Here is a 24409-nt window from a genome sequence, read left to right as displayed (position 1 = left end):
GAGGGATCAGCGAGGAGCCTGAAAGCGACGAGTTTTTGATTAATGAGCTTTGAAATGGCTCTCCAGGAGCAATAAAAGATGAACTGCTCTTTCTCCCCCCTTTTTCTCTCGCAAGCAAAGAAACGCACACACATCTTTGCATCTTTTCCAAAGTCAAACGTTTATTCTTTAATATTTTTTGGACTATGTTTTTTGGCATTTTGGCACATCTTTAGGGTCAATATTGAAAATGTTATCTTTTAATATAAATATTTTCCTGTCCGTGTGTGCTAATGATGTGGCCAATAAACAAACACATGTCAAATATAGACTCCCTTCCGTCATACAAATAAAACATCAATACAATCCAGAGCCTTTTATTCCCCTGAACTGCACTTTGCATTGGAAGCATAGAGCCGTCTGATGAGTTTTAGATATCTTGGTGTCTAATTATTGATCGCCTGTGCCTGTTTGGACAGTACAGTAAGGCTGCGAGTCAATAAGCTTCTGCTTGACCAAACAGATGCAGCAGCAGCTGAACAAGGAAGCATAATAACGAGAAGCTGCAGGCTGAGCAGAGGAAACGGGAGGAAGCAAACCTCCTCTTGCTTTCTAAAAAAATGCAACAAAAATACAAGTTTGAGCACTTTATTTACAAAATGTTATACACAATAAAATATAACATTTCGATATTATTAGAGTTTCATAATTTATAGAACTGAATAAAAATGATGGAAGACCAATAAAAAAAATAGCAATGGATACACAAGAATGACATGCTGGTGTGTACAATATTTGATACTTGGATAGTCTACGTTTCGCCTAGGGGTTGACATAAGTGGACATCCAGTGAGGTTTATACACTATAATATGCCCCGTTGGTACCAGACTTACTTTTTTTTCAATTAATCATTGCGACTCGTAGCATTTTTCCAAAACCCTGTTTTGCCAACATTTGGAAGTGCAGTGCCCCGTCCGGATTTACAAACTCCCCACTTATAAATACTCGCGATAAATAATGTGCAATACAAAAGCATTTAAATAATAAATAGACTGTGTGCTGTAGTGCGAAAGGTTATGCAAAAAAATTGAGAGGAAAAAATTATAAAGCAATAAATAGGGTGACTAAAACGAGATTCAAACAGACAAAATTTTGCCCTAAAAGTCCTTCTCTCTAAGGATGAGCTTCTACCTTCATGATCTACAAGACTTGCCTTCAAGTAACGGCGTGAAATATTCAGTCCAACATTGCGCATTGCACTTTAGCATTTTTAAAAAATGAACTATGGACAACCAGGCTAGTGTGCGTCTGCGCATCTCCAAATTTTCAAGAAGAATTGACAAAAGCTGCATCATTTAGAAAATAATCACACAATAGCATTAATAGTAATATCAGTAATACTGTAATTATACACACGATTCGCTTGGAGTGTATTATTAGACTAGTGAGGTAATAGAAAAGAGCGCAACATAATTTTGGCACACACACACACACACACACACACGCACACACACACACACACACACCACACACACGGAACCATATATTACAAATGCGTCAGTTTAGGCGCTTCCTGAATCCTTCCCTGAGACGCTTGGTGAGAGGTGAGGTCTGTGTATGTGGGGTGGGGATCACAGGGTCCATGGTGGTGGTTTCCTGGGATCTGGGCGGCGCAGCTGTAGTCCACGCTGGTGGATGAGGGGTGGGGAAGATGGCCAAGGTTGAACATGGGGCCCGAGGCTGGCATGGAATCCACAAAGTTCCCTCCCACATAAACGGGGCTGCCTTGCAAATTGGCGTTGGCAAACCCTCCGTTGCTCTGCATGCCGTGGTGTTCGTACTCGGAGCCTGGGTACCTCTTCTGTTGCGGGATGCAGCCTCCCAATGGCGCAGTGTACGCTGCCAAGCCGTACATGTTTTGCTGTGGCTTGGCAAATGACGGGGGCGAGGGCGCGTCATAGCTGAGGCTGTTCACATTCTGGAGCTGGCCAGAGTATCCAACGTGATTTGGGCCACTCAGTGGCGGGCTCCGGTCTGGGGAGTGTCCCAGGGGGGAGTGCGCGAGCCCTTTAGACTTCTGGTCCTTTTTGTATTTCATCCTCCGGTTCTGAAACCAGATCTTTATTTGGCGCTCCGTGAGATTCAACAGATTCGCCATTTCCACTCTCCGAGGACGACAAAGGTAGCGGTTAAAGTGAAACTCCTTCTCCAGCTCCACCAGTTGTGCACTTGTATAAGCAGTTCTGACCCGTTTGGAGGCCGGTCCCGGTGGGCTTTTCTCGTCGCTCACCTCCCCACCTGTAAAGAAGCACAGCGTCATCTTATTGTGATCAACTGATAAAGTGCAAACACGTTTGGCCCCTCAAACACACAATCAGGATCACTACCTGCCGCAACACAGTTGTTGCTTTTCTGCTTTGAGTTCTGTCGGGTCTCCTTCATCCAGGGGAAGATCTGTTTTGTGAGGGCTGGTGTGGCGGCCCCGGAGGCTCCACCGGAGGGGGACTTCTTCTTTTGGGACGCAGAGCTGTTGGAGCTCGGCGGGGATGCGGACAGAGGAGGTGCCTGCTGCTCTGAAATGCTTCCAGCTTGCGTGCCGCTGTTGCTACTTTGACTGCTGCTTTGGCGCATGCAGTCACCGTTCAGATCCGTGTCTTTGAGGGCCGGGGGCCGAACTGCTGGGGTCTGAATGGGACACACCGGGCCTTGATAGTCACTCTCAATATTAGCAGTGGGGTAGGACTGGTGCGCGGGGCCGTAGCTGTAAGAGTCGGGCTTGGGGTAGCTGTAACCTCCAAACAGTCCAGAGTTGTCGTAATAGGTTGCTTTCTGCATTTTGTGGGTTCAAAGCCAATAAGCCAGAAAAGCTCTATCCAATCGCATGGGTGTTGTGAATTCACGTGATTGGCGTTTCCCACCGTTGCTCTGGTCTTTGAGCTGTAAAAACGAAACAAATTACTCATGAGATCTTTTATTTTTCACACTGATGTTTCAAATGAAATCAGGAAAATAATCGTGAGTGCATCTCTTCGGCCACAGCTCAGGTTGCTATTGGTTACCAGAGTTATTAAATTAGAAGTCACCAACCGTCTGCACGGTCTTCAATGCTTCACGTCAGACTCGAAACTGCTCATTTTCTTTTTTGGCACAAAGCAGTTAAAGTTTAACTTTTTCCTCAAAGAACCCTCCGGGAGGCTTTACGAGTCTGAGACAAATACGCTGAATCAGCATCTGTCACGCGCACACACAATGCCCTTTTGACTAATAACAAGGCCACACAAAGCCATGGTGCACGTATTGTTCGCGCGCGCATGCATTTGGATGGCATGTTTACGCACGTCAGTGGCTGACGACAAACCGACTATATTGGTTATTATTATTATTTCCATTTATTATCTTTACATGTCCTATGCAGTACTGAGTTTTTAAAACGCACAAAGGAATTTCCAAGCGTGCACAAAGAAGCGTGCGTGCGTGGGAGAGTTTTGATGCGTGGGTGGCAATTACATTTTTCATTCTTTGTCTTGTTTTGACAAATTATCAGCTCAAAATAGGACGTTTACGATTAAAAAAATAAAGGGGATGAAAGGCTGTCAAGTTTAAAAGTTCTCAAAATAAAAATATAAAAAGCGCGCGCCAACTTTAACAAAAATATCAAAGGGGCCACGCCACTGTTAGTGGCTTAGGAGCTGCAGACTGCGCCTGCATAACAATCGCACCTGTCAGTGTGGACCGTGGCAAAATTTATGACCGCAAATGTTATGCTTGTAAACGACCTGAAAGAGGACTGAGGAGCAAAATACTCGTGGAGACTCTCAGCCATAGGAATTGTAAAACTAAGCGTAGGAGGAAGGCAGGGGAAAGAATTCCATCCACGGCGTCTTATGCGCGCACAGGCTCGGCGTATAAAGGCCGCTTCCAGTCTGTTTGAGCCCGAGTCTGCAGCGTTACGCACACAAAGAACGCCAGAGCACTTTTTGCACAAATAAGGCAGCGGAAGATCTGAAGGGCGCAGCTTTATAGGATAAAACGGTGACGTTTTTATTTTTAATTCCAATTTTTAATCAATTCCAGACTATTTCATTATTTTTCTGAATTTAATTTTGGGGATGCTGTTCCAAATATAGAAAGCGGGGGAGTGTTTTAATGCTGGACTTCGTAAATAATTGCTCGCGCAGAGCAAGTTGAAGCCATTTCTCATGGTCTCCCTTCGTGATTTAAGCCTCCTTTGAATCGCTGTGAGAGTAAATATGCAGTCGCGAGTTACAAATCACCCTTTCGCCTTGTTAGCAGTTGGCCCTGTTGTGCATTTCCCTTATTAAAGGAGTGTTACTCACCGAAATCTGCGAAGATCTCTTTAATATCCCTCACGCATTCATCACTGCTTCCATCTCGACCTAGAGTACACACAACATTAAATGAAACGTCTTCCTGATATGGTGCCAGTTTTTTCATCCCTGACTTGACTAGCAACAAAGATGACACATTCAGCTTGATATTTCATAAAAATAAACACATTTCCTGTTTGCTTTCAATGATTTTATTGAAGAATAAACCATTGCAGCGGTCACATAATTTTTTCTTTTTTTTCTTCTCTTTTTTTTTTTGCTTTTAAGTTGCTTGAGAAAGAAAAGTCTTACACATGCACTTTTATACAAAGAGCGCAGGCCAAACTTATCGCAACCCTAAGCGGTTTTAGGTGACCTTCTGGGTCAGTCATCTTTAAGCCAAAGTTTAATGAACAACGAGCAGTTTGCTTTTAGCTATAAGCGAGTCTCCAACAAATGTAAAGCTGTGTCTGAGCGCTGCCACATGTAAGGAGAGCTTCTTCACCGGCAGCAGCAGAAGCAAAAACCAATTGGTTGAATTTTGCGTTTAGACGAAAAATGTCGCCCCCAAATTGGTGGATGTGTGCTTCAACAAATTAAGGATTGAATTTGGGGAATATTCTTCTTTTTTTGATGGGGGATTTTTTATGTGGGTGAGCAGTTCTTCAATTCGAGCCCCGAGCTGCTTTTTAAACACCCTGATTTACTAGTAGCAGACATGCTTCCCTTTCACACGGCTGTGTTTTTCGCCTACGCGCTGTTACGGTAAGTTTGCTCCACACAATGGCTGGGACTCAAACTGGAGAGTTATTATCTCAGGCAGTCATTTTTCCCATACCTTTTTTTTTCTTCTATTTGTATTTCCAATTGAACGGCCAACATTGTTTTACTTCTTAAAAACATTAAGTTATATGCTTTTGTCCAAAAATGAAACACGCCAACAATTGGATGCCATGGATAATCGAGGGATTTTTCTGTTCAGAAACTTGGTGTAATTTGGAAAATTATGCAGTAAATGTGACATTAAAAATCGTGGCAAATTGTAGTTTTGTTTCTCAACCAGAAAAAGGGCCTGACGATGCTGATTTTATTCCAAAAACTGTTAAAGTGACTGGAAAAACAGTAGCAAAAATTAGTAAAATGATCCTAAATTGGCCTAAATGATTACATTTTTTATAACTACTGCTACTTGGATAAAGAAAAAAGTCACATTTGTATTCACTGAAGAGAAATAAGGCAAAAATATTCATCCTTACAGGCAAAAATAGAGGCATATGCCTTCCTTATCATTCACTCCTCAGCTTGGTAATCCTTCCAAAGCGTCCATTATGCAATTGTGTATAATATAACTTGGAGGTTAACAAAGCCATACAGCTGAAACCACATAAATCACAGTAAAAGCCAGTGTGACGATAAGACAACAAATTAATGTGATTTACGATCCAGGAGTCAAAAAGAAAAGTTCCTCTCCTACTTCTTCCTCCTCCGAGCCGGCTGTTTGCACGGGCGCAAAAAACAGCTGAAAAGCGCAGAGCGGCTCTGGCTCAATCTGTCGATAATGTTTGAAAGGAAAAATATGAATCTGCTTTCAAAGAGACAGCCGTGGAGCTCCATATCCCCGCTGCTAACCAACATTAACAAGCATCGCCTCCATGCACGGAATGGATTATAATATATTTCCTTGCAACATATTAACCCGTGGTTAAAGGTTGCTTTCCGCCGTGCAGTTTCTTACCTGGGAATCAATTCATCATATAAAGCAAGTTTCCTCTGAGCATGGGTTCCTTTCCACGCAGTCTCTAGAATAAATCCTTCACCCTTTGTCTGCAGACAGAGTTGTCCTAAACCTGATCTTGCTGTTTTTCAGACATTTCCATACACCAGTGGAGACAGTATTCCCGAAAGAATGGAAGGACTTGCATTCAACTACCAATAAAAAGCGAACAAGGTATCCTTATTCCAGAAAAAAAAAATCACTGGCAATCAATCACCCCGGTGAAATTTACAGGGTATAGGCCTGTGCAAATTTGCAGCTTACATTGAGATTTTTTGGTGTTTCGGAAGCTTTATGATGACAAATAAAGGCGCTGCCTTTAGATACAAGCATATTTGTTCACGTGATTGTTCTCTTCTTCAAGCAGGCTCTTACCTCACCAGTCCATTTTGATAAAGGGTGGCGTTTATTTCCTCGTCTCGGCTGTGTGATTGTGAAAATGTTCCTCTCTCTACTTCTTTTTTTATCTTCCCATTTTGAGGATTGCAACTCGCCCTTACTCCACCATTCAAAGGCAAGCTCATGTGCACTTTGGAAGGACTTTAATTATATATTTTTAAAAATACAGCTTCTATAGCAACCATCCCTGCACTTTTGCTGCTTTTGTGTCTGCAGAAAGGATCTCAAATAAAGAAATTTGAAGGATTTCAAGTAATGTTTTGCGTAAATTCACAACAAACGCACATCTTTCAAATCATTTTGGACATTTTTTATTTTTTGTGCTTATGCCAATGGGCCTACCAGAGCGTTTTAAAGAATGATTTATGGGGAAAATGACATGTGAGTTTTTCATGCAGATGGGCATGGATTGTATTCAAATAAAGCGCATCATCTCCTCGCGTTTGTTGTGTCTGTCTTCACACCCTGCTGCAACACAAAGAGCCATGGCTTCTCCTGCATTGTCTCCAGCCACAACCACAAACTCCATGGAATCCCTACAGTGTTTATAAATAAAGGGATGCACAAAAAGACCAAAAATAAATTCGATGGGTATAGTTGCATTTTTAGAGCCCGTGGTCCAGTTCGAGCGATGGGAATCCGAGAAGAAGAAAAGGGATGCAAGACTCGCAGCGTCGAAGCATATGTTCGGAGGGTAATAAAAGTGAAAGATTTACAGTTTTCGCCCGGCCCCCAACAGCCTCGCACACTTAAGGATTACTTACACTGATTTACAAGGAGGCAGATCTGTCAAGCTGACTAAACATCCACCACTTCGAAGAAATCAGAATCAAATCATCCCATATCTCTCTTTAACAAGAAAAGCAGAATTCGGATCAAGTCTGAAGCAAAAAGCAAATGTTTGACAGAAAATGATTATATGTTCTCAGAACTCGTGGTAATTTGTTGCTTTACCATCGTCTTTTCAAGGAAAACTCTTCAGAATGTATTTCAAAAATTAAAATGGACTCTGATTATGGAATGAATGGACCAGGTGATGGGGCCAATCTGAGCTCTAAGAGCAGTTCCTCAAAGCGAGCTATACATGCAGTGCCATCAAGTTTTTTTTTTGTCTTTACGATTACTCCTGTCCATACATTTCAAGATAAATGTCTAAAAATAAAAAATTTCAAATAAGCTCTGTCAAGAAAATATTCCAAATAAAAAAGCATGGGCATGCGGGAAAGAAAGCCACAGCGCAAATTCGCACAGAGCGCACACATCGAATGGAGCAATTGATCAAATATCACGACATTTGATATCGTCATTTACCTGTTCTGCCAACATGAAAAATGCGGAAACATTTACCTACCCGAACATCCATCGGCTCAGATGCGCAGCTACAATGCGGGGCTACAGTTGCGCCGAGAATCGGATATTATTTTCTTGGGGGATCTCTTCAGTTTTCAAGTCTGATAGAGTCCTTGCGATTAATGACGACGCCGTGTTTCTAGGGGGACGTGCTGCATTAATTATTTAGACAATCACGTGGTCGAGAATAGAGAGCGGAGTGGCATAGTCTCTGGATTATATCTCTGAATGCAGACAGCGCACTTTAATATATCTTAGGGGGTTGTCTGGCTCGGAGAGGTTTCTGCGAAAAAACAGCTGGAAATCAAACATGGCCGGATGGAGAGCAAGGCTGTTGTGTTCATGCACTGGGTGCAGTGTCATTGAAAATGGCACTGCCTTTGGCTCTCATTTATTGCTGTTCAGACATGTAGGTCAGTGTGGCTGCACGCTCCACGTTATAGTAGACTGCTCTGACCTGACATCACTCAGTGTTGATAGAACAATCTTTTTATTTATTTTAAGTAAACATGATGAGATTAGAAGCTCTGGGCTTCCATGTTTTATATGGAAAAGCTAAATAAAATTTTAAAAAATAAAAGACAATGCCTAACAATCGCGTGTAAAGACAAAGTCCAAAGGTAAGTTTGTGCCCCTCCCCCTCGACATATTGTCTTCAGCATCAATATCCGGATCACTTTTGACAGGACGCTGAACTGGAAGCATCACTTTGTCTTTGGTTCTTCCCAACTCTGATCCAATTTATAAGTAACCTAAAAGCATTTATGGGCACGCGCAATGGTCTGCATGTGCGCGACATGGACTGTGGTCACCGGAAATGGGTGACAACAAAAATACCTTTCCACATTTCTGATTAAAATTTGTTCATATCAGAGATTATTTTATGGCGTTAAAGTGGCTCATTCTCTGAAGTATGAGCCGCAAAAGGATCTAATAAACGCCCACGCGTTACAATTGACCAAAATAGAAATGCACAGTCAATCACATAGGGAAGGTTCCACGCATTTTGTTTAGCTGTATGAAAATCCAATGTTGTTTCTGACGGGAATCAACAATTATAATGAGTTTTGCATTTGCTTTGTCCTTTATTTTCTTAATCGTTGTTCTTTTAAACGATCCAACAAAAGAGGGTTTTTTTCCTTTTTTTGGAGTGTTTCAAATAGATATACAAATAATTCATGTACGTTTTTGCGCATGGCGAGGCGCTCAAACAGATGAAAGCTAATTAATGATATGTACACGACTGTATAAAACTTGCGTTTCTTTTTTCCATTGTTTTTGTACATTTCCTGGTTTCTGGATCACAGTCTTAGGTCCTAAAATCTTTACAGTTTCAGGATAAATGTGACAGTGGTGCGGATGGTGCGCATTTGGTCAGTTTGCGTGCTTGGGTCCAATTTGCACAACCAAAGGACGGTTTTGTGGAGGAATAATTTAAAATTTACAGCTCAAACCACACTAATAAAATCAGTTAAAATATAATTGTTTAAAAAAATCTTTAAAAACGTTTTTGTTGAACATTTATTTATAGAACTTTACTTTGAATAATTCAAAATAAACATCCACAAAAAAACACAGCAGATATTTAAATGCATAATTATTAGAAATCTTTATTTTTCCAATATACTTTGCACATCTCAAAGCACCATACAAGATAAAAAACTGTACAAATATAAAGAACAAAACAACTGTTCATCTGACACGAGGAGACAAATGCACAAACAGATCCTCCTCGGGGGTTGCGCCTGATATAAATACAGCTCAAACACGTGTAAAATGTGGAATTAAGTGACTCTTTACTTTGAATGGGCTTTAGGTTTTTTAACAGCACAACAGTCTTCCAAACCAAAGCGAGTAGCGCCTGGGAGAGAAAATGCTGCCTGTCCGGCGGGTCAGGGGTGCTGGGGTCAGTCCTCGCGGCTGAAATGTGTCCCCGGGACGAACCTGCCTCAGCTGCCTTTGTCGACCTTCGGATGAAATACCTTTTCAACCCTCTCATCACTTTAGAGTAGAGACCTCCTTGTACTAAAAAAGCTTCTGGGCTTTTTCTATTCGTGCACAATGACCATATAAAACAAAAAATATATATTTATAAATTTGTCCTCAAACATGACCAGAAACTCCTGCTTTGCGCAGGTCAACTTGGTGTAAATAAAAGGAAACATTCAACTAAGACTATTAAATAAAGCCATGCTTATAATGCAAGAGTTGAAATAATCAGCGCTTAGGGAAGAGTTTTAATAAAATTGTGTGCTATGCAAAAAAAACAACTTTTTAACAAATAAATAACCACGTAACTTCGTAAAAATAAACCACTTTAATCCTAAATATTCGATTATGTCCGATGGGGGTAAAAACGGCCAAAATCAATTTGAGCCATGCAGGATCGAATGATCATTCATGTGAGTTTCATATAGAATAAGAGAGCCCACTGAAAATGTACACTGTTTACAGAGATGTCAGAGGAGATTTATAAGGGCGCTCAGACCAGAATGCGCGCAGGAATGTCTTCCGTGTGGGAATAGAAATTTGGGTTAAGGAGATTTCCAAGCTAGTTATTTTTGTACAAAATAAGTTAAAACAAACAAGTCACAGAAAAAAATCTTGCTGCTGAAACACTCAGCGGGAAATTTCGTAACTTACGAAATAAGGTTGAGGTGTGTTTGGCGTGATCTTCAAAAAATAATGCCTCCTTCAAGTATTTTTATTGTGCGTACGGCTAGAAAAGAAGTCTGATTTGATAAAACTGGTGTCATTTGAATACATTTGTCTAATCAAAGGTTAAAAATGGTCAAATGTAAAGACAAATCCACAATGTTGGCGTTTTTTTTTATTATTTAAAATAAATATAAAAATAATCCGATTTTTGTACGTTTTTTTAAACGTTTAAACCTCTTTGTTTTGAAAACTGTTTTATCTAACCCAGTCCGGAATCAGCCCTGTTGAATTCATTTTTGTTGAATAAAGAAATGCAAAAACCAACACCAGTTCATGCAATAGTGAGATGCAACATTTTTATGTACATTTCACTCTGAAAATACGTCCCCCTTTTGCTCATAACGCTGTAATGTCCGTTTGGTTATCCTTCTGAATGTTCTGCAGATGGCTGGAGGTTGGAGGAGCAGATCTGCCCTTGGTGTTTGGCAGTTTGTGGTCTTTCTTCCATTTCATTCGTCTGTTCTGAAACCAGATTTTGATTTGCCTCTCGGACAGACAAAGAGTGTGCGCGATCTCGATCCGCCGCCGCCTGGTCAGGTACCTGTTAAAATGAAACTCCTTTTCCAGCTCCAAAACCTGCTGCCGGGTGTAAGCCGTCCTGGACCGTTTGGGCTCTGATCCCGTGTAGTCGGGGTTCACTGGGACAAAGGACGGAAAAAACAACCACAACAACAACAAAGTCACCAAATGTGTCCACATGCAGCACGCAGGCAAAAGGCAAAACAAAACCTCCGTGCGCCAAAATGCGCCAAAAGTTTTAGGAAATCTTACGAATACATAATCTGTATAAATATAGTTTGTTATTTTAATCAAAGCGGATATGCAGCTTTAAGAGGCTTAACATCAGTCTATATGTGCTTCCAGGCGTTCACCCAGTGGCCTATTTCCTGAGCTATAAAAATTTATGACTTGTGTAATTGTCGAGGCCTCTCAAAGGCTCCTATAAATATTACACTGAACGGCTCCTTAACTACAAGGCGCAGGTAATCTAGAGAAGGAAAAGGATCTTACCGGTAGTAACGTGAACTTTCTTCATCCATGGATAAACTACTGCTGGCTGCTTGGCTTGTATCCCATTTTGGGTCTTTGTGCTTTGCTGTTGTCCACAAGTCCGAGGTCCGGCCGCTTGGACCGGGGGGCCTTGATCAGTCTGTGCCGCAAAATGGCTCGGATGGTTGGCTCTGTCGTGCACATGAGCTCGTGGCTGCACTGCAGGGTCCGGCACAGTGGTGCAGCTGAAGGGTTGCTCCGTGTAGTTTGACCGTGGGTAGATCCCTGGATGCTGAAACTCTGTGTCCTGCGATTGACTGTAGTAGTCCGAGCCCTGCTCAGGTATATAGTTATTCTGCGAATATTCCTCGCACGGAGGAAATTTGGGATCCACATACTTAGAGTTCACCATATACGAACTCATGGCCATTAATTTCTGAAGGTAGAAAATACTAATTTTTCTCGAGTTGTCTTTTTTTCCTCCCTCCATAAAGCCCTCCTACTTGGTGTCAACTGAATAAAGTTAGCGAACCATGTGACCAGATCGGCCAATGGAGGTGATGCATCTCTAAACACGAGTAAACATACAACAAAACGCATCAAACACAAATTAAAACAGAGATTACACCCTAGAGGAACATTAATAACAAAATATGCAATTTCCAAAAGCATCTGTGTGCCAAAAGGATAAAGAAATAAAATCCCTGAATAAATAAATTACTGTAATTTTATTGACTCTAGTTAACTTTCCAAATAAGACCCCATCTGACTATAAAATCATAATTTATAAACTTTAATTTTTGGTTTTTAAGAGTGATGGTTTTCTACTGTCTATCTTGGAGGTATAGTGTTCAACGGAGAAGGCAACAAAAGACACAAAAAGCCCTTTGGCATAAAAGCAGGGAAGAATGACTGAGGACAAGTGATGGACACTGTCTTTGTCAAGATGGGGTCATCCAAAAGTTACATGACTCTCATCTCTTCATCTGCCCCTGTCCCTTTGAAAAAAAGGAGAAGAAAAGTGTTTCGGGAGCCCATTGGTCAGTGGCAACAGCTTCTGGGAATCAATAACTTGGAGACAGAAACCATCCAGAGGAGCAGAAAGCCAGAGTTGGAGCATGCTGGGGGTGCTTTTGCTAAATCCTTTCCAGAGAAACTAAGTGAATAAAATGAAAAATGCAACTTTCCTCATATTTTTGCATCTGAAAATTTTTAATTTCTTGAGTCTCTGATCATTTAGATCGAATATATCTGTGATTTTCCATCACTGGGACAGCTGATGGTCTTTCAGATGTCACCTCAGTAAAGATGCATAAGTGAAGTTTTTTCATCGACCATATACTCCCCTAGAATCGAATCTGTGATTGAGCGTTCTTCACACAAATTCGGTTCTACAGGGTATATATAGACGACGGGAAGCCACGATGGCCACTTTTGGTCCCCTAGAAACTTCCTCAATAAGGCTCTCTTTTGAAAAAGCTCACAAAAGATTCAACCAATAAATTAATAAATAAAACTAAAACACAAATGTTGTAAAGGTTAGAATAAAACTGAAATGACAGGGTTTCACTTATTAATTATTATTTGGGTTTTTTTTGTCTGCAAATTTGCCAGTTTTTCTTTTTTTCTTTTTTAAATTCAGTTTTTTTTTGTCTCATTCACATTTCGTTACGTTTTAAAGCACAATCAATCTGTGGAGTGAGCATAACTTCTCAAGAAGCGCTGCTGTCAACTGAGGCAGTGATTGAGCAGCAGGAAAAAAAAGGTCTTCATCATTTCCGTGCAGCTCTTTCTGACTTTTTATTCAAATTCATAACAATGGCACACTAATAGTTCTTATTTTAAAATATATTATATTATTTATTTACTTATTTTAAAGATATAAGTCGATTGGTGTGATTAAATAATGAGTCTTAAAAATAATGAATGTATAAATTAACGGGATGCGTAAAAGTTGCACGTATAGACCCGGTGCGCTGAACGCCGGCTGGTTAACATTGAGATGCTTATCAGCACTGACCGAAAGATGAGGCCAGAGGCCACCGAGGTCAGGCAAAATCATTTACAAACTTCCAAAAAGTTTAATTATTTCTGCTGCTGCTGACAGCTCAAAGGGGGCAGAAGTTTGCCAAATCCTTGTCATCCATTTTCCAAGCAGCATGGCGGCAACTGCGAGGCCTGAAAGCCCGTCTCCATAAAATCTAATCTGATCAAAAGTGGCAGATGCGGACAGATACTTTGGGATGAACTAAACTTTGTAAAAATATATAGGTGTGTTTGAACATGAAGCCCATTGTTTCAGTTGCCTCATCATCTAAGATGAGAACATAAATATATTTTCCTGTTCAGAGTTTCCTATACTTTTTCGGGGGAACTGAAATAAATTTTGAATATGAAAAGAATACATTTATTTCATTACCACAGCGTAAAAACAAGCAAAAATTAGGGAAGTTTGGTGCGTCAATTTCACTCAGTTGGCCTAAATAACATATTTTTAGCCTATAAATAAGGGGTAAAATGCATTAAAATGTGTCATAATAAACTAAGAGCATTGGGAAAGCGAATCAGCTAACTATGCTGTTGAAAAACGAAATCCAGAAATGAGCCAAACTCCATTGTTTTTGAAAGGTTTACGCAAATACCGGACACTCATGATTTTCGTTGTAAAAAACATGGGCAATGATACAAAAAAGGTAAATAGTCCTTCCACGTTACATTTTGATATTTGTTAGACGCCCTGACCTGTCTTTCACCTTCCCCTGCCAGACCTTCAGACGGGTCAAAGCCGCCAGATTCCCAACAAAAGAACGATAAAGTCAGCGTTTCCTGAAAGCTCGTGGTGAAGGAAAGGCCAAACTATGTCGCCTGAAACTCTTTTCACTTCAAATATTTCTGTTCCCATTAATGGAAAAGTTGATGTTTTAAAAAACATCTATTATAATAAATGAAAAGAACTTTCCCTTAGTTCATCATAAAATAAATAATCATTTCATGAAAATCAAATCAAATATTTCATCATTAAATAGATTTTTTAAAACAATTTTATAAAACAAACGGGCCTCAAAACCACCAGGCCTATAACTGAGTAAACAAAAGGAAAACACAAGAATTTGCTCGAGTTTCAAAGCTATTTTACAAGACAAGTCACGAAAAGTAAAATGAAAAATTACTTAATTTAAGACAGAAAAACGAATTCTTAAATTTAGAAATCTCTCTATCCTAAAACAACAAATTCAGACGCCCATATCGAATTAGTCAGACCACATCCAAACGAGGAAAAGACATTAATCCAACCAAAATTAAGCAAACTGAACAAACAAACCTCCCAACATGCACACAAAACTTCGTGACAGCAACATGTGTTTATCCAGGGAACCGCTGCGTTTGAGTCTTTGCAGACAGGAAACAACATTACGCATGTGACATCACACGCCCAGAGCAAAAGCAAAAAAAAAAAAAAAAAAAAACGGGGCTTACCGAGGAGACCCAAACACGCGCAGCACCGAGCCCAAAAATGATCCATGGAGCAGCGCAGCCGAGTCCGGCGGAGCTCCCTGTCAAATGAAGCGATATTCCTGCCCATCTGGACCCTCTTTCTAATTCACAATGAGAATTATATTTTGGCTTGTCAAGTCCCAAGCCATAAAACAAACTTTAATGGCGTCACGTGTTTCCTCGCAGCCATTCACAACCCCGCACTGGCCCATAAATAATCCCCGAAGTTGCACTTATTCAATATTGCCGATATTTCTGGCGCGCACAGAGTAAAGGTGATGGAGAGGAAACTGAAATTTTCGTGATGTGAACAACAGGGGGAAAAAAACACGTTTGAATCTGTAGATATATAAATGTTTGAAGCGGCCATGTGATCTAATATCAGGTTAATTGAATCAACAAACAGACTTGAGTCATTAAATAGTGTGATTCCTTATTGGAAGCGGGTTTATAATTTCATTAAATTGCCAGTAAAGGAGTCTATCACCCTCTTAGACTCATGCTTTTCTCCTTATAGTGAACCTGCCACAGTTTTAGTGGTCTCATTCCTTCTTTTAGGCCAATCCCGGAGCGCAGCGCCCTTTTGCCCCTCCCTTCTTTTGCTTTTCAAAATGGGGAGAGGGTTTGTTCTGAGGTTTGGGTGGATGCCAGTATTGCACGCTGGATGGTGTCAAAGCCTCCTTTTTTGTGCAACTGTAATTGTTATAGATATGGATAGAGTTGAACTTAAATATAAGGCCTTAACACAGTAGTTGTTAATGATCATTGCGCTTTTGTTGTGTTATAATTGTTATAATTCTATTTTGCTTGAGTCTCTCTAAGTAAAAAAACAACACACGCACACACACGCTCACAACGTTTTTATATGAACAAATTTCCCAAAGATGTTAGTTTTTTTCAGTTTTTCCTGTTGCTAATAAACGTCTACTGATGCATGCATAAAAACAGACCAAAACCTAAATATTTACAAAATAAACAATAAGAATCGTGCTTTTAATGTCATGGAATAAACACAATACATTTAAGCATATTTAACCTGTGATGTGCAACGTTTAATTCCGGGCGTAAGGACAATTGCAGATGATGATTTATGATACCACAGGCGCACACACACACATACACCATCATCACACTCATGGATAAACTGGGTCACGTGACCTTCAAACTCTCAGCTTTTGTCTTTCTGCAGCAGAGCTCAGGGACTGAGCGCTGGACAACAGCGCCTTCTGCTGGTCTTTGAAACACCCTCCTCTGTTCCTCTGAACAAGACCCACCAGAGTCAACGGGTCAGTTCAAATGTTGTTGTTGGAGCAGAACAGAAAAAAGGAATAAAATGCGCTTTTAAGAGTGAGTGGCTCCTTTGTGTTATGTGTAGTAAAAATGGGCTTTAAAGGAACTGGAGGGCGAAGTTTTTATGAATGTTTTTTTATTTGCTCTAAAACATTTTATTTTAACTCCACCTTCACTGTTGCGTTACCCTAATCTTTATTTCATTATTTTTTATTATCTGTTTTTGAAAATAGAAAACAAGTGAAAGGAGGCAGTTTAAAAAAAAGAACAGTTGTTACTGACTGCAGGTCAAGCTGGAAAAGCTGCTGATGGTTTGAGACAACAAACTAAACGTGGATTAAATCTTGTTGTCCGAGTGCAAAAAGGCAAAGGTCGGAACCAGTCAAACAAAATTAATAGAATAAAATAAATGATGTAAAATTTGAATTGTCAATTGAGTCTTATAAAGTAGTAGAATTGGGCCGAAGTCTTTGGATCTATGAAAATAGCGCATGGATGAACTACAAGGAATGAGATTAAAAAGAGAAATTAACTGAGTTTGGGGAAAAACGTTTTTAAGGGCTGAATTTAGATGTTTTCCCACTCAATTGAATTCATTAAAAAGCTTATATCTGCCCTTTTAGAGAAGAATGGAATAGCTTGGAGCTGCGCCCCTCCTCTAAGGTCCATTTTGCCGCATTGCAGTTGGCTGTAAATACTTTCGCAGCTGCCTGTCAGGCACCAGTGAAATACTGTCTTTGTTCAGTTGTCCCCCATCTTAAAGCAACCAAAAACAACTACGAAACCTGCACTGCTTTGGCAAACGGAAATGCAACGATTGAAATTTTGAATATTTGACGATTTCAGTTAGGTAGCGATAATTTGAATCTGTCAGACTTTCTAATTCACCAAAAAGAGGGATAGTTATAGCTACTAATTTGCTGGATACACTTCTTACAAACAAAAACATACTAAGATTGTAAATAAAAGACTAAATTACGAATTTAAAAATATCCACGATAATATCGAAAATATTCTGATTCAGTCTTTCACGGAAACATCAACATAAATACATCAACATATTTTACCAAAAAGAGTAAAACAAGTCTTGCTTAAAAGAGCAATACATAATCCTATCGGATGCGTTGTTTTTCAATGCAAAATTAAAACTACAACAATTGTGTATTTAAAAAAATATATTCATGTGATACGGATAAAACAAAAACAAAAAAAATCATTCCAGCAGAACATGCAACACGTGAGAAGCCCAAATTGCCAGAGTGAGATTACCTCACTGCTAATTTACATGACTAATGAAACAGGAAGCTGTCAAACATGGCGAACTTGCGCGCACACACGCACAGGTGCAACACTTACCTTTATTCGGGAGAAAATCCTGGTTTAATCTTCGGGTTTTACGCATTTTGACAAAAGCTCCGAAGAGCCACTGCTGCTGTGTCCGCGACGGCATGGAGAAAGCTGAAACGCTCCTCCTGTCAGTCATCCGGGAGCGGGACTGCCGCAGAGCCGCAAATGTGCGCCTGTTCGATGAGACCTTAATGAAACGAATGAAGGTCGATTTTTTTTTTTTTTTTCAGAATAGCCAACCGTGGCGTTTTGGTTTTAACACCATAGACGCAGAATGCAGTGGGGGGAAATCGCCTGGGAAATCAGGAAAAGGGCCATGAAGACGTTTGCCTCTCACACATGACCAGTGGCATCCAATGACAGGCGATGGAGGCACATAAAAACCTCTATTGCCAAGTTGTAAATTGTCCTCTCAAAAAAAGTAATTTTGTCTGCAGCAGCTCTCTCCATCTCCCATTCTTCTCACACCACTTTTTTTCTCATGCGTAAAATACTGTTTTAAAAAACGGCACAGATTTGAAACAGAAAGTCCAAAAAACGCTTTCAGTGTTCCAAAACCGAACATTTAATAGTGTTATTCCAAATTTAAGACACAGACTTTTTATTTTAAAGTGAAAGCTCATAAAATGAAGAAAAACTCATATTTGCACATTTTGTCATTTGCAGCTCCAGAGTCCGGCTGCGAGAATTTCAACCACGCATGCAGCCAAAAGGAATTTCCTTTATTTCATTCTCGTGGCAGCCAATGTCAGCCCTGCGCAATTTATAGTGCATGTTTGGCTCTGGCTTCCCGTGTGTGTTCGTGTGTGTCAGTCTTTGACACGTTACACAATTGGCATTAGCTGGTCATGCCACGGGTGGGAAAAAATGCTTGTCTTTTCTCTCTGTGCCAAGACGCCGTTTGTGCAGTCGTAGCATTTTTTTCTGGCCTCGCTGTTGAGGGATACTGGTGTGGTTTATGAAGTCACCACGATGTTGTGGACACATAACCCTGATAGACAAGAGCCTGTAGGCCAGTGGTCGATGACTTCAGCCAAATCGAGCTATATTTAGTCATTTTAATGTGCTTCTTTCACTTTTCACCAACATTTGCAGAATTACAATAACAATTGTAATAAAATTGACATAATTTTGTATCTTTTTACATCTAGCAAGTTCCTTTAAAAAGATAAGTATCTTCCATTTGAATTAAATCTAAACCAAACTATTGATTATTTTGTTCCCGACCCAATGCTTGTTATCAAAGAAACAATAATAGCCTTTCAGCCTAAATCTGCAAAAACAAAAAGAAAACTCTTCACGCCTAAACTTTATTTTAGTTTCTAATGACAGTCTACTGTGCAAAAAAAAATGTTGCTCAGGAAGACGCAGAGCTGCTTTGTCAGGGTGTGAATGGGTGCAATTACGTTGTAGAGAAGTGCAGTAGAGTGCACAGCTGCACCGCTGTTAAAATGCTAAAACATGTCTGCCATGTCTCAAAAGAAGCCTTGTTTTTGTGTTACTGAAGCATCATAAGGCGCAAAAAAACCCCAACAACAACAAATTAAAACTTGGCTGCACGTGGCTGGTAAATGCCGTAGTATTACTGTCTCTATTGTTTCTTTTTCTTTTTTGAAATAAAAAAAAACGTCATCTAATCGAGACTGAATTGTCTAATAAATTTTAAGGGAAACACCTTTGCCAGTGAAACATCTCTGATCATCATCACTCTTTTGCAGTTTGAATGCAAACAGTTGACTTGAAAAAAAAATAGTTTTCCCCTGTTTTCCCAAGAACTATTGATTGTGGGCGCACATCATCGAGTGTTTTTTTTTAAATTACTATTATTTATTTATCTTGTTTTTAATTTTACTATTTAAAACATTAATTAGTATGTTGGGGAAGGCCAAACATATTTATCTCATAATTCTCGTCATTGAACATTTTTACGCACAGGTTGTACCAAGAAGCTGATAAAATCTATGTAATTTTGTACCATGTGAATTAAAAAAAAGGAAAATATAAAGAAAACGTCAGAAGTATGTTAACTCATCCTTGTGTTACTTTTTTTTCATTATTCGATTAAGTCTGGCCGATTTCTGTTGTGATAAAACACCACTTCCACAATAGTTTAATGTGTTTTCTAAAAGAAAATGCAAACATAGAAACCTTTCTAATTAGAAAGAACAAAATCAAACACGAATTCTAACAACAACTCAACAAGGTCGAGTAATACAGATGTTATTAGGACGAATATTTAAATGACTTGTTTAAGGAAGGACTGTGGCATTCAAACTAACATTTCATGGAAGTGAGTTACAAACTCTGGTGTGGCCTATATTCTTTTTCATGCACGTTGACAGCAGAGGTTCATTTTGCATCCACGTGCACAGCTCCCTCAGTTCTCTTTCCGTTCCTGCAGTGTATTAAAAACAGGGATTTCCACATAATTTGTCTCTTTTCACTCCAGAAAGTCTGCTGTTAAATTGCATTCTTTGAGCGTGTCCTCTTTCATGTTGACAATAAATGACTTATAAAATGGCTAACACTTGAAAAACGATCAAACACTGAACCTTTTGTCAGTTTTCATGTAATAATCGCTTATCCTGATGTTAATCTAGCACTTTCTCTGCTTTATAGATACTGAAGATTAATACAGAACTTATTATATTTGCTTTGCGGTTTTAGTTTTAGGGAAAAACATTAAAACAGGCCAAGTTTTAAGTATCTGTGACGTTAATCAACAACACATGGAGCAAATAGCGCAATAATAAAGGCTGCTGAGCTTGTGCGCAATTTCTGGTATGCACACATGAATTATTGGGTGTGTGTTTAGTAAAAGCAGATTTTGAACTGCTTTTCCAAAATGTTTCCTGTATCACTTTAGTGTCATGACCAGAAACACAGCGTTTCTGCACGTGCAAAAAGCCTGTTTACTGTGGGCAATGATGCTGCGCTTTTGCAGGACTGAACAATAACCTCGTGTTCCTCAAACTGGAGTTGCATGGTGCAGTTTTTTATGACTTACTGCTGGAAAGTTGTTTCCACGCGGGTTTTCTAAAGGCATGCCACTCATTATACGTAGAATGCTTTAATGTGATTTTGCATTTAAGAACAGTAAAATCATGGGGTCGTAATATGAAAAGAAGTGGATCAAACATCTGCAGCAGCCATGACTGTCACAAAGTGATCCTCTAGAGCTGCAGTCATCATGATGCACCCGTGAACGAAGACAGCGCATCATCGATTCAGCATGTACACTTTGTTACAGAGAGATTTAAAACACAATCTTTGTCCATTAGTGGGCCTTTTGAAAGTAGCTTTGAATGCGATATTGATTCTGATCTGGAAACAAGGAGATGCTTCAGACTCCGGTAGTTGTTTTCTTAAGTTTGTGTTTCTTAAATTTTAGGTTTGTTGTGATCTATATAAATGTTTACGTCCCCTAATTTCATAATATAGCAAAAAAGCCTTAGAGATAAATTCAAAAAAGTCAATAATCATTTTGGATAGGCCTACATCTTTTCATTCCCTCCACAATAAATAAAATCTTATAACCTGGGTTTGCGTGAGGATGCGATATTTTAGCGACCGTAACTACAAAACAATTGCTTCTGTTTTCGTTTTGACTGCAGTCTCAGGGCTACAAGGCTGACAAAGGTTCAATAAATCCAAACAACCACGTGTTTCTGCATGTCGTCAAGAATTGTTCTCATGTTTACAAAGTCAGACCAATATATATATTCTATCTTCAAATATTTAATTGTGCCATTTGAAACAGAGTATAAGGCCACGGCGAGGTTCATGTGTGGCGTCTTGTTTATAAATGGAAAAGATGCGTGGACACCTAAAGATCAAGAGCGCCCTCTAGCGCTCCCGAAATTGTCTTTGACAGCTTTGGAGACTAGACCTGAATCTTTCTGTAAAGTCATTCATTAGAGCTGAATAGAGTCATTAGAAGTGTTTAACTAGTAGCGCAAAACTATAGGGGGTTATTTAAGAACGCGTCCTAATAGTTTACACAATCAGAAATAAAGGCAGCGTCTTTATCTTTATCCCCATCTTCTTCTTAATGCTTACGTTTCCATTAACTTTAGAAGGATTTCCTTCTAAGGTAATTTATCGAGCAGATACCCAGTGGAGAAGTATCCAGGTTATGGACGCAAACGTCCAAATACTCCTTTTAAGAGAGTGTAATTACTGAAAGAGTCATAAACTAATTTAGACCAGACGTCTGGCCATTTCTTTAGCTTTATTGGACCACGCTCCTTCCTGTCTTCAATTGTTAGTGCAAGTTGAACAAAGACAAAGTAAAGACTTAAAAAAAGAACCGTTGTGCTTAAAAACGAAACTCTGACAAATACTCCAATAATTTTAAATAAGAATTTTCATATTTTTCCGCGCTGAGGAGCAGCTTTTAAGCAACACGCTCAAAAGCATCAAACAATAAAAAATAAAAAGAAACACAGCAAACGATCCAATATTTCAGATGTTTTTTTTCTCTATACATTAAATAATGTATAAAATGAGACTACTCAAAAGAAAACTCTCTGTTTGGCCTCTGGACCTTGAAGAAAACACTCATCGTGTGGAGTGGAAATTGGGTTAATTCAGGTCTCAGATCCCAGATACGCATCTGCGTAAACCCCAGTGAAGGTGGCTGATATGACATGTAACGAGGAAAGTTTTTTGACGTGGAGTATTCCTGGCCATCTGATCAGAAGTTGTCCTTGCTCACATGGACAATTCCTTTCATGTGATACATGAACAAAGTCCTATCAAAGCAAGTTGGAAAACAAGATTTTCCAGACACAAACCAGAAAAAGAGTAAACCTATAGCTGGTCCTTTCCGCCTTTTTCTCTATTCATCTTTTTCATTTTCATCCGCCTGTTCTGGAACCAGATCTTCACTTGTCTCTCCGTTAGACTCAGTATGCGCGCAACTTCAAAGCGCCGGTCTCTGGTCAAATACATGTTGTAGAGGAACTCCTTCTCCAGCTCCAAAGTTTGGTATTTGGTGTAAGGACACCTCTTTTTCCTCGTGGAGCGCGCGTGGATCCAGTTGGCAGCAGGGTTGTCTGAAAAATAGATATAATTGGTTTATTGTTTGCTTATTTGCTTTCTGACGGGAGTGGTGGTTCGTTGGTTTGATTTGCGGTGACCAAAATCCAAAAAGCAATCAGTTTGGAAGGACAAAAGTGAATCAAAGATTCAATTTGGATTTATTTCTGAGTACTACTGTTTACAATGGGAAAGAAATAATGCAGTGGACTAAAGTATGGTTGTATTGTGACATAATAAAATAAACTCATCGGCGTTCCTGAATGCACTAACCTTTGTAGGGCGGGTTTCCCCCTTTCGCAGCCTCGGTATAGTACGAGACACTTTTATAGGTTAGTAAAACATTCAGTTTTACACACCCAGCTCTTACAGTCCTAAAGGTTGTAAATCAGGACGGGCTATTCCATTTACTTACTTGGGTCAAGTTGTTGTTTCTCGTCTTTTGGCTCTCCGTGACTCGAAATCTCGCTTCCTCTGCGCGGCTCTTTCGTTACCTTCTCTGCGCTCAGCGCGCCTCCGCAGGAGAATTCAGCAGGGACCGGTCGCGCCTCCGGCTCCAGGGTATCGCATTCTGCAACTTTGGCAGGCAGGACGTCTGGCTTCGCCCCGTACGGTCGAGTGTTGCTGGGGTGGAAGCCGGCGAATGAGACGTGGTTGGAAATGGGCTCCATCCAGGGGCGGACTCCGACATATCTCCCGTCCGTTGCGGGCAGATGCGGCTGGTGGTGATGGTGCACATATGGATGATAAATCCCCTGAGGATGAACAGAGGACCAGGACGAGGAGAAAACTCCGGGTTTAGGAGCGAAATTACAAGAAGAGAAGTCTGCGTTGTCCCCGGCACCTGACGGCCTCGGGGTCACCGTATGAGGAGCCTGAACAAGCCGAGGCGCGTAAACATCCTCCGGCTCCTGAGCCATCACGGCGTCCACATAATAGTTACTGATAGTGCCACTGGAAGACATTTTTGATCTCTTCCTACTCATAAAATACAGGCACTCGTACGGGAAGCTTCCCTCTGTGAACAATCATAGTATTTTTGCTGGCCTGCATCTACAGGGATTGGTTACGTGGATCACGTGATCATATTTACCAATACAGCCAGTGAATCAATCCTTCCTTTGCCCTCCGCCCCCCTCCTTTTTTGTCAGTTATGACTTAGGATTTTTATTCTTCACAAACAACTAAAGGAACCCCAAAAAGGAAGTGACTCCAGATTAATCCAACAACAAAGCGGAATGTGCGTAAAAACATGGAATTACGCACGGGTTCTTTGATATTTTCATGTCTGAAAAAGCTCCTATAATAATCCTATCATCCTGATACCCCTAATGCTAGTAAAAGGGGGTTTATAGACTTGGAGAGTCCTCGTAAATGAGATGTAATAACATGCTGTAAAGTAGCAAACGCCATTTCCGTTCAGTCTGTGAATATGAGGCAAGGAGACATCTACGGTTTCCTTTTGCTGAAATGATCATGTTCAATCAAAGGGAAGAAATAAATTATTCATCATTTGTATGGACAACTGTGAAGTTATTTCAAAATATTCAAATGCTGTTGAAATGTTTGATGTTTTAAAACAGTTATTATATATCATTTTATTCATGCGTAAAAGTTAAGGGCACAAGGGTCATTCAAGGGTAAATCGCAAATTTTTATAACATTTTCCGAATTTTTCACACTAACATTTAAGTATTT

The 24409-nt window shown here is 40.0% G+C and overlaps 3 protein-coding genes and 1 non-coding gene across 10 annotated transcripts; all 4 read right to left on the bottom strand.

Moving 5' to 3' along the window:
- Positions 1–613: 613 nt before the first annotated feature.
- Positions 614–17889, bottom strand: hoxd3a (homeobox D3a). Of its 7 annotated transcripts, none has more exons than XM_011489800.4 (4): positions 17681–17889; positions 4318–4377; positions 2368–2917; positions 614–2278 (listed from the first exon to the last, which is right to left on the bottom strand). In XM_011489800.4, the coding sequence occupies exons 3-4, from the start codon at positions 2813–2815 to the stop codon at positions 1527–1529; spliced, it is 1200 nt and encodes a 399-aa protein (XP_011488102.1). In that variant the 5' UTR covers positions 2816–2917; positions 4318–4377; positions 17681–17889; the 3' UTR covers positions 614–1526. The 7 variants fall into 7 exon arrangements, with proteins under 7 accessions (XP_011488102.1, XP_078795764.1, XP_011488104.1 ...); XM_078939638.1 differs by lacking the exon at positions 17681–17889 and adding an exon at positions 15017–17610; XM_011489802.4 differs by lacking the exon at positions 17681–17889 and adding an exon at positions 7833–8417.
- Positions 9416–15005, bottom strand: hoxd4a (homeobox D4a). The gene is made up of 2 exons (XM_078939639.1): positions 11561–15005; positions 9416–11187 (listed from the first exon to the last, which is right to left on the bottom strand). Exons 1-2 carry the CDS (start codon positions 12027–12029, stop codon positions 10886–10888), a joined length of 771 nt encoding a protein of 256 aa, XP_078795765.1. The 5' UTR covers positions 12030–15005; the 3' UTR covers positions 9416–10885.
- Positions 12857–12964, bottom strand: mir10b (microRNA mir-10b). The gene has a single exon (NR_107199.1). It is a non-coding gene; the product is annotated as a microRNA mir-10b (primary transcript).
- A 4532-nt stretch (positions 17890–22421) lies between the features above and the next one.
- On the bottom strand, positions 22422–23719 carry hoxd9a (homeobox D9a; the record flags this gene model as incomplete). Its single annotated transcript, NM_001201491.1, is given in 2 exon segments — positions 22422–22728; positions 23127–23719. Coding segments are annotated over 2 exon segments (816 nt in total). The 5' UTR covers positions 23698–23719.
- Between the last annotated feature and the right edge of the window lie 690 nt (positions 23720–24409).

The sequence above is a fragment of the Oryzias latipes genome, chromosome 21 (assembly GCF_053564925.1).
Source record: "Oryzias latipes strain Hd-rR chromosome 21, Olatipes_Hd-rR_3.1".
Taxonomy (NCBI): Eukaryota; Metazoa; Chordata; class Actinopteri; order Beloniformes; family Adrianichthyidae; genus Oryzias; species Oryzias latipes.
Note: the sequence above shows the minus strand (reverse complement) of the source record. Positions and strands in the feature narration are given on the sequence as shown.

Excerpts from the sequence above, each read along its gene's own strand:
- hoxd4a (XM_078939639.1), bottom strand. The coding sequence starts at position 12,029 with ATGGAGGGAGGAAAAAAAGACAACTCGAGAAAAATTAGTATTTTCTAC. Across the intron at positions 11,188-11,560 it reads GAAAGTTCACGTTACTACCG|TGAACCCCGACTACACGGGA; the intron begins GTAAGATCCTTT and ends CCTTTGTCCCAG.
- hoxd3a (XM_011489800.4), bottom strand. The coding sequence starts at position 2,815 with ATGCAGAAAGCAACCTATTACGACAACTCTGGACTGTTTGGAGGTTAC. Across the intron at positions 2,279-2,367 it reads CAACAACTGTGTTGCGGCAG|GTGGGGAGGTGAGCGACGAG; the intron begins GTAGTGATCCTG and ends GCTTCTTTACAG.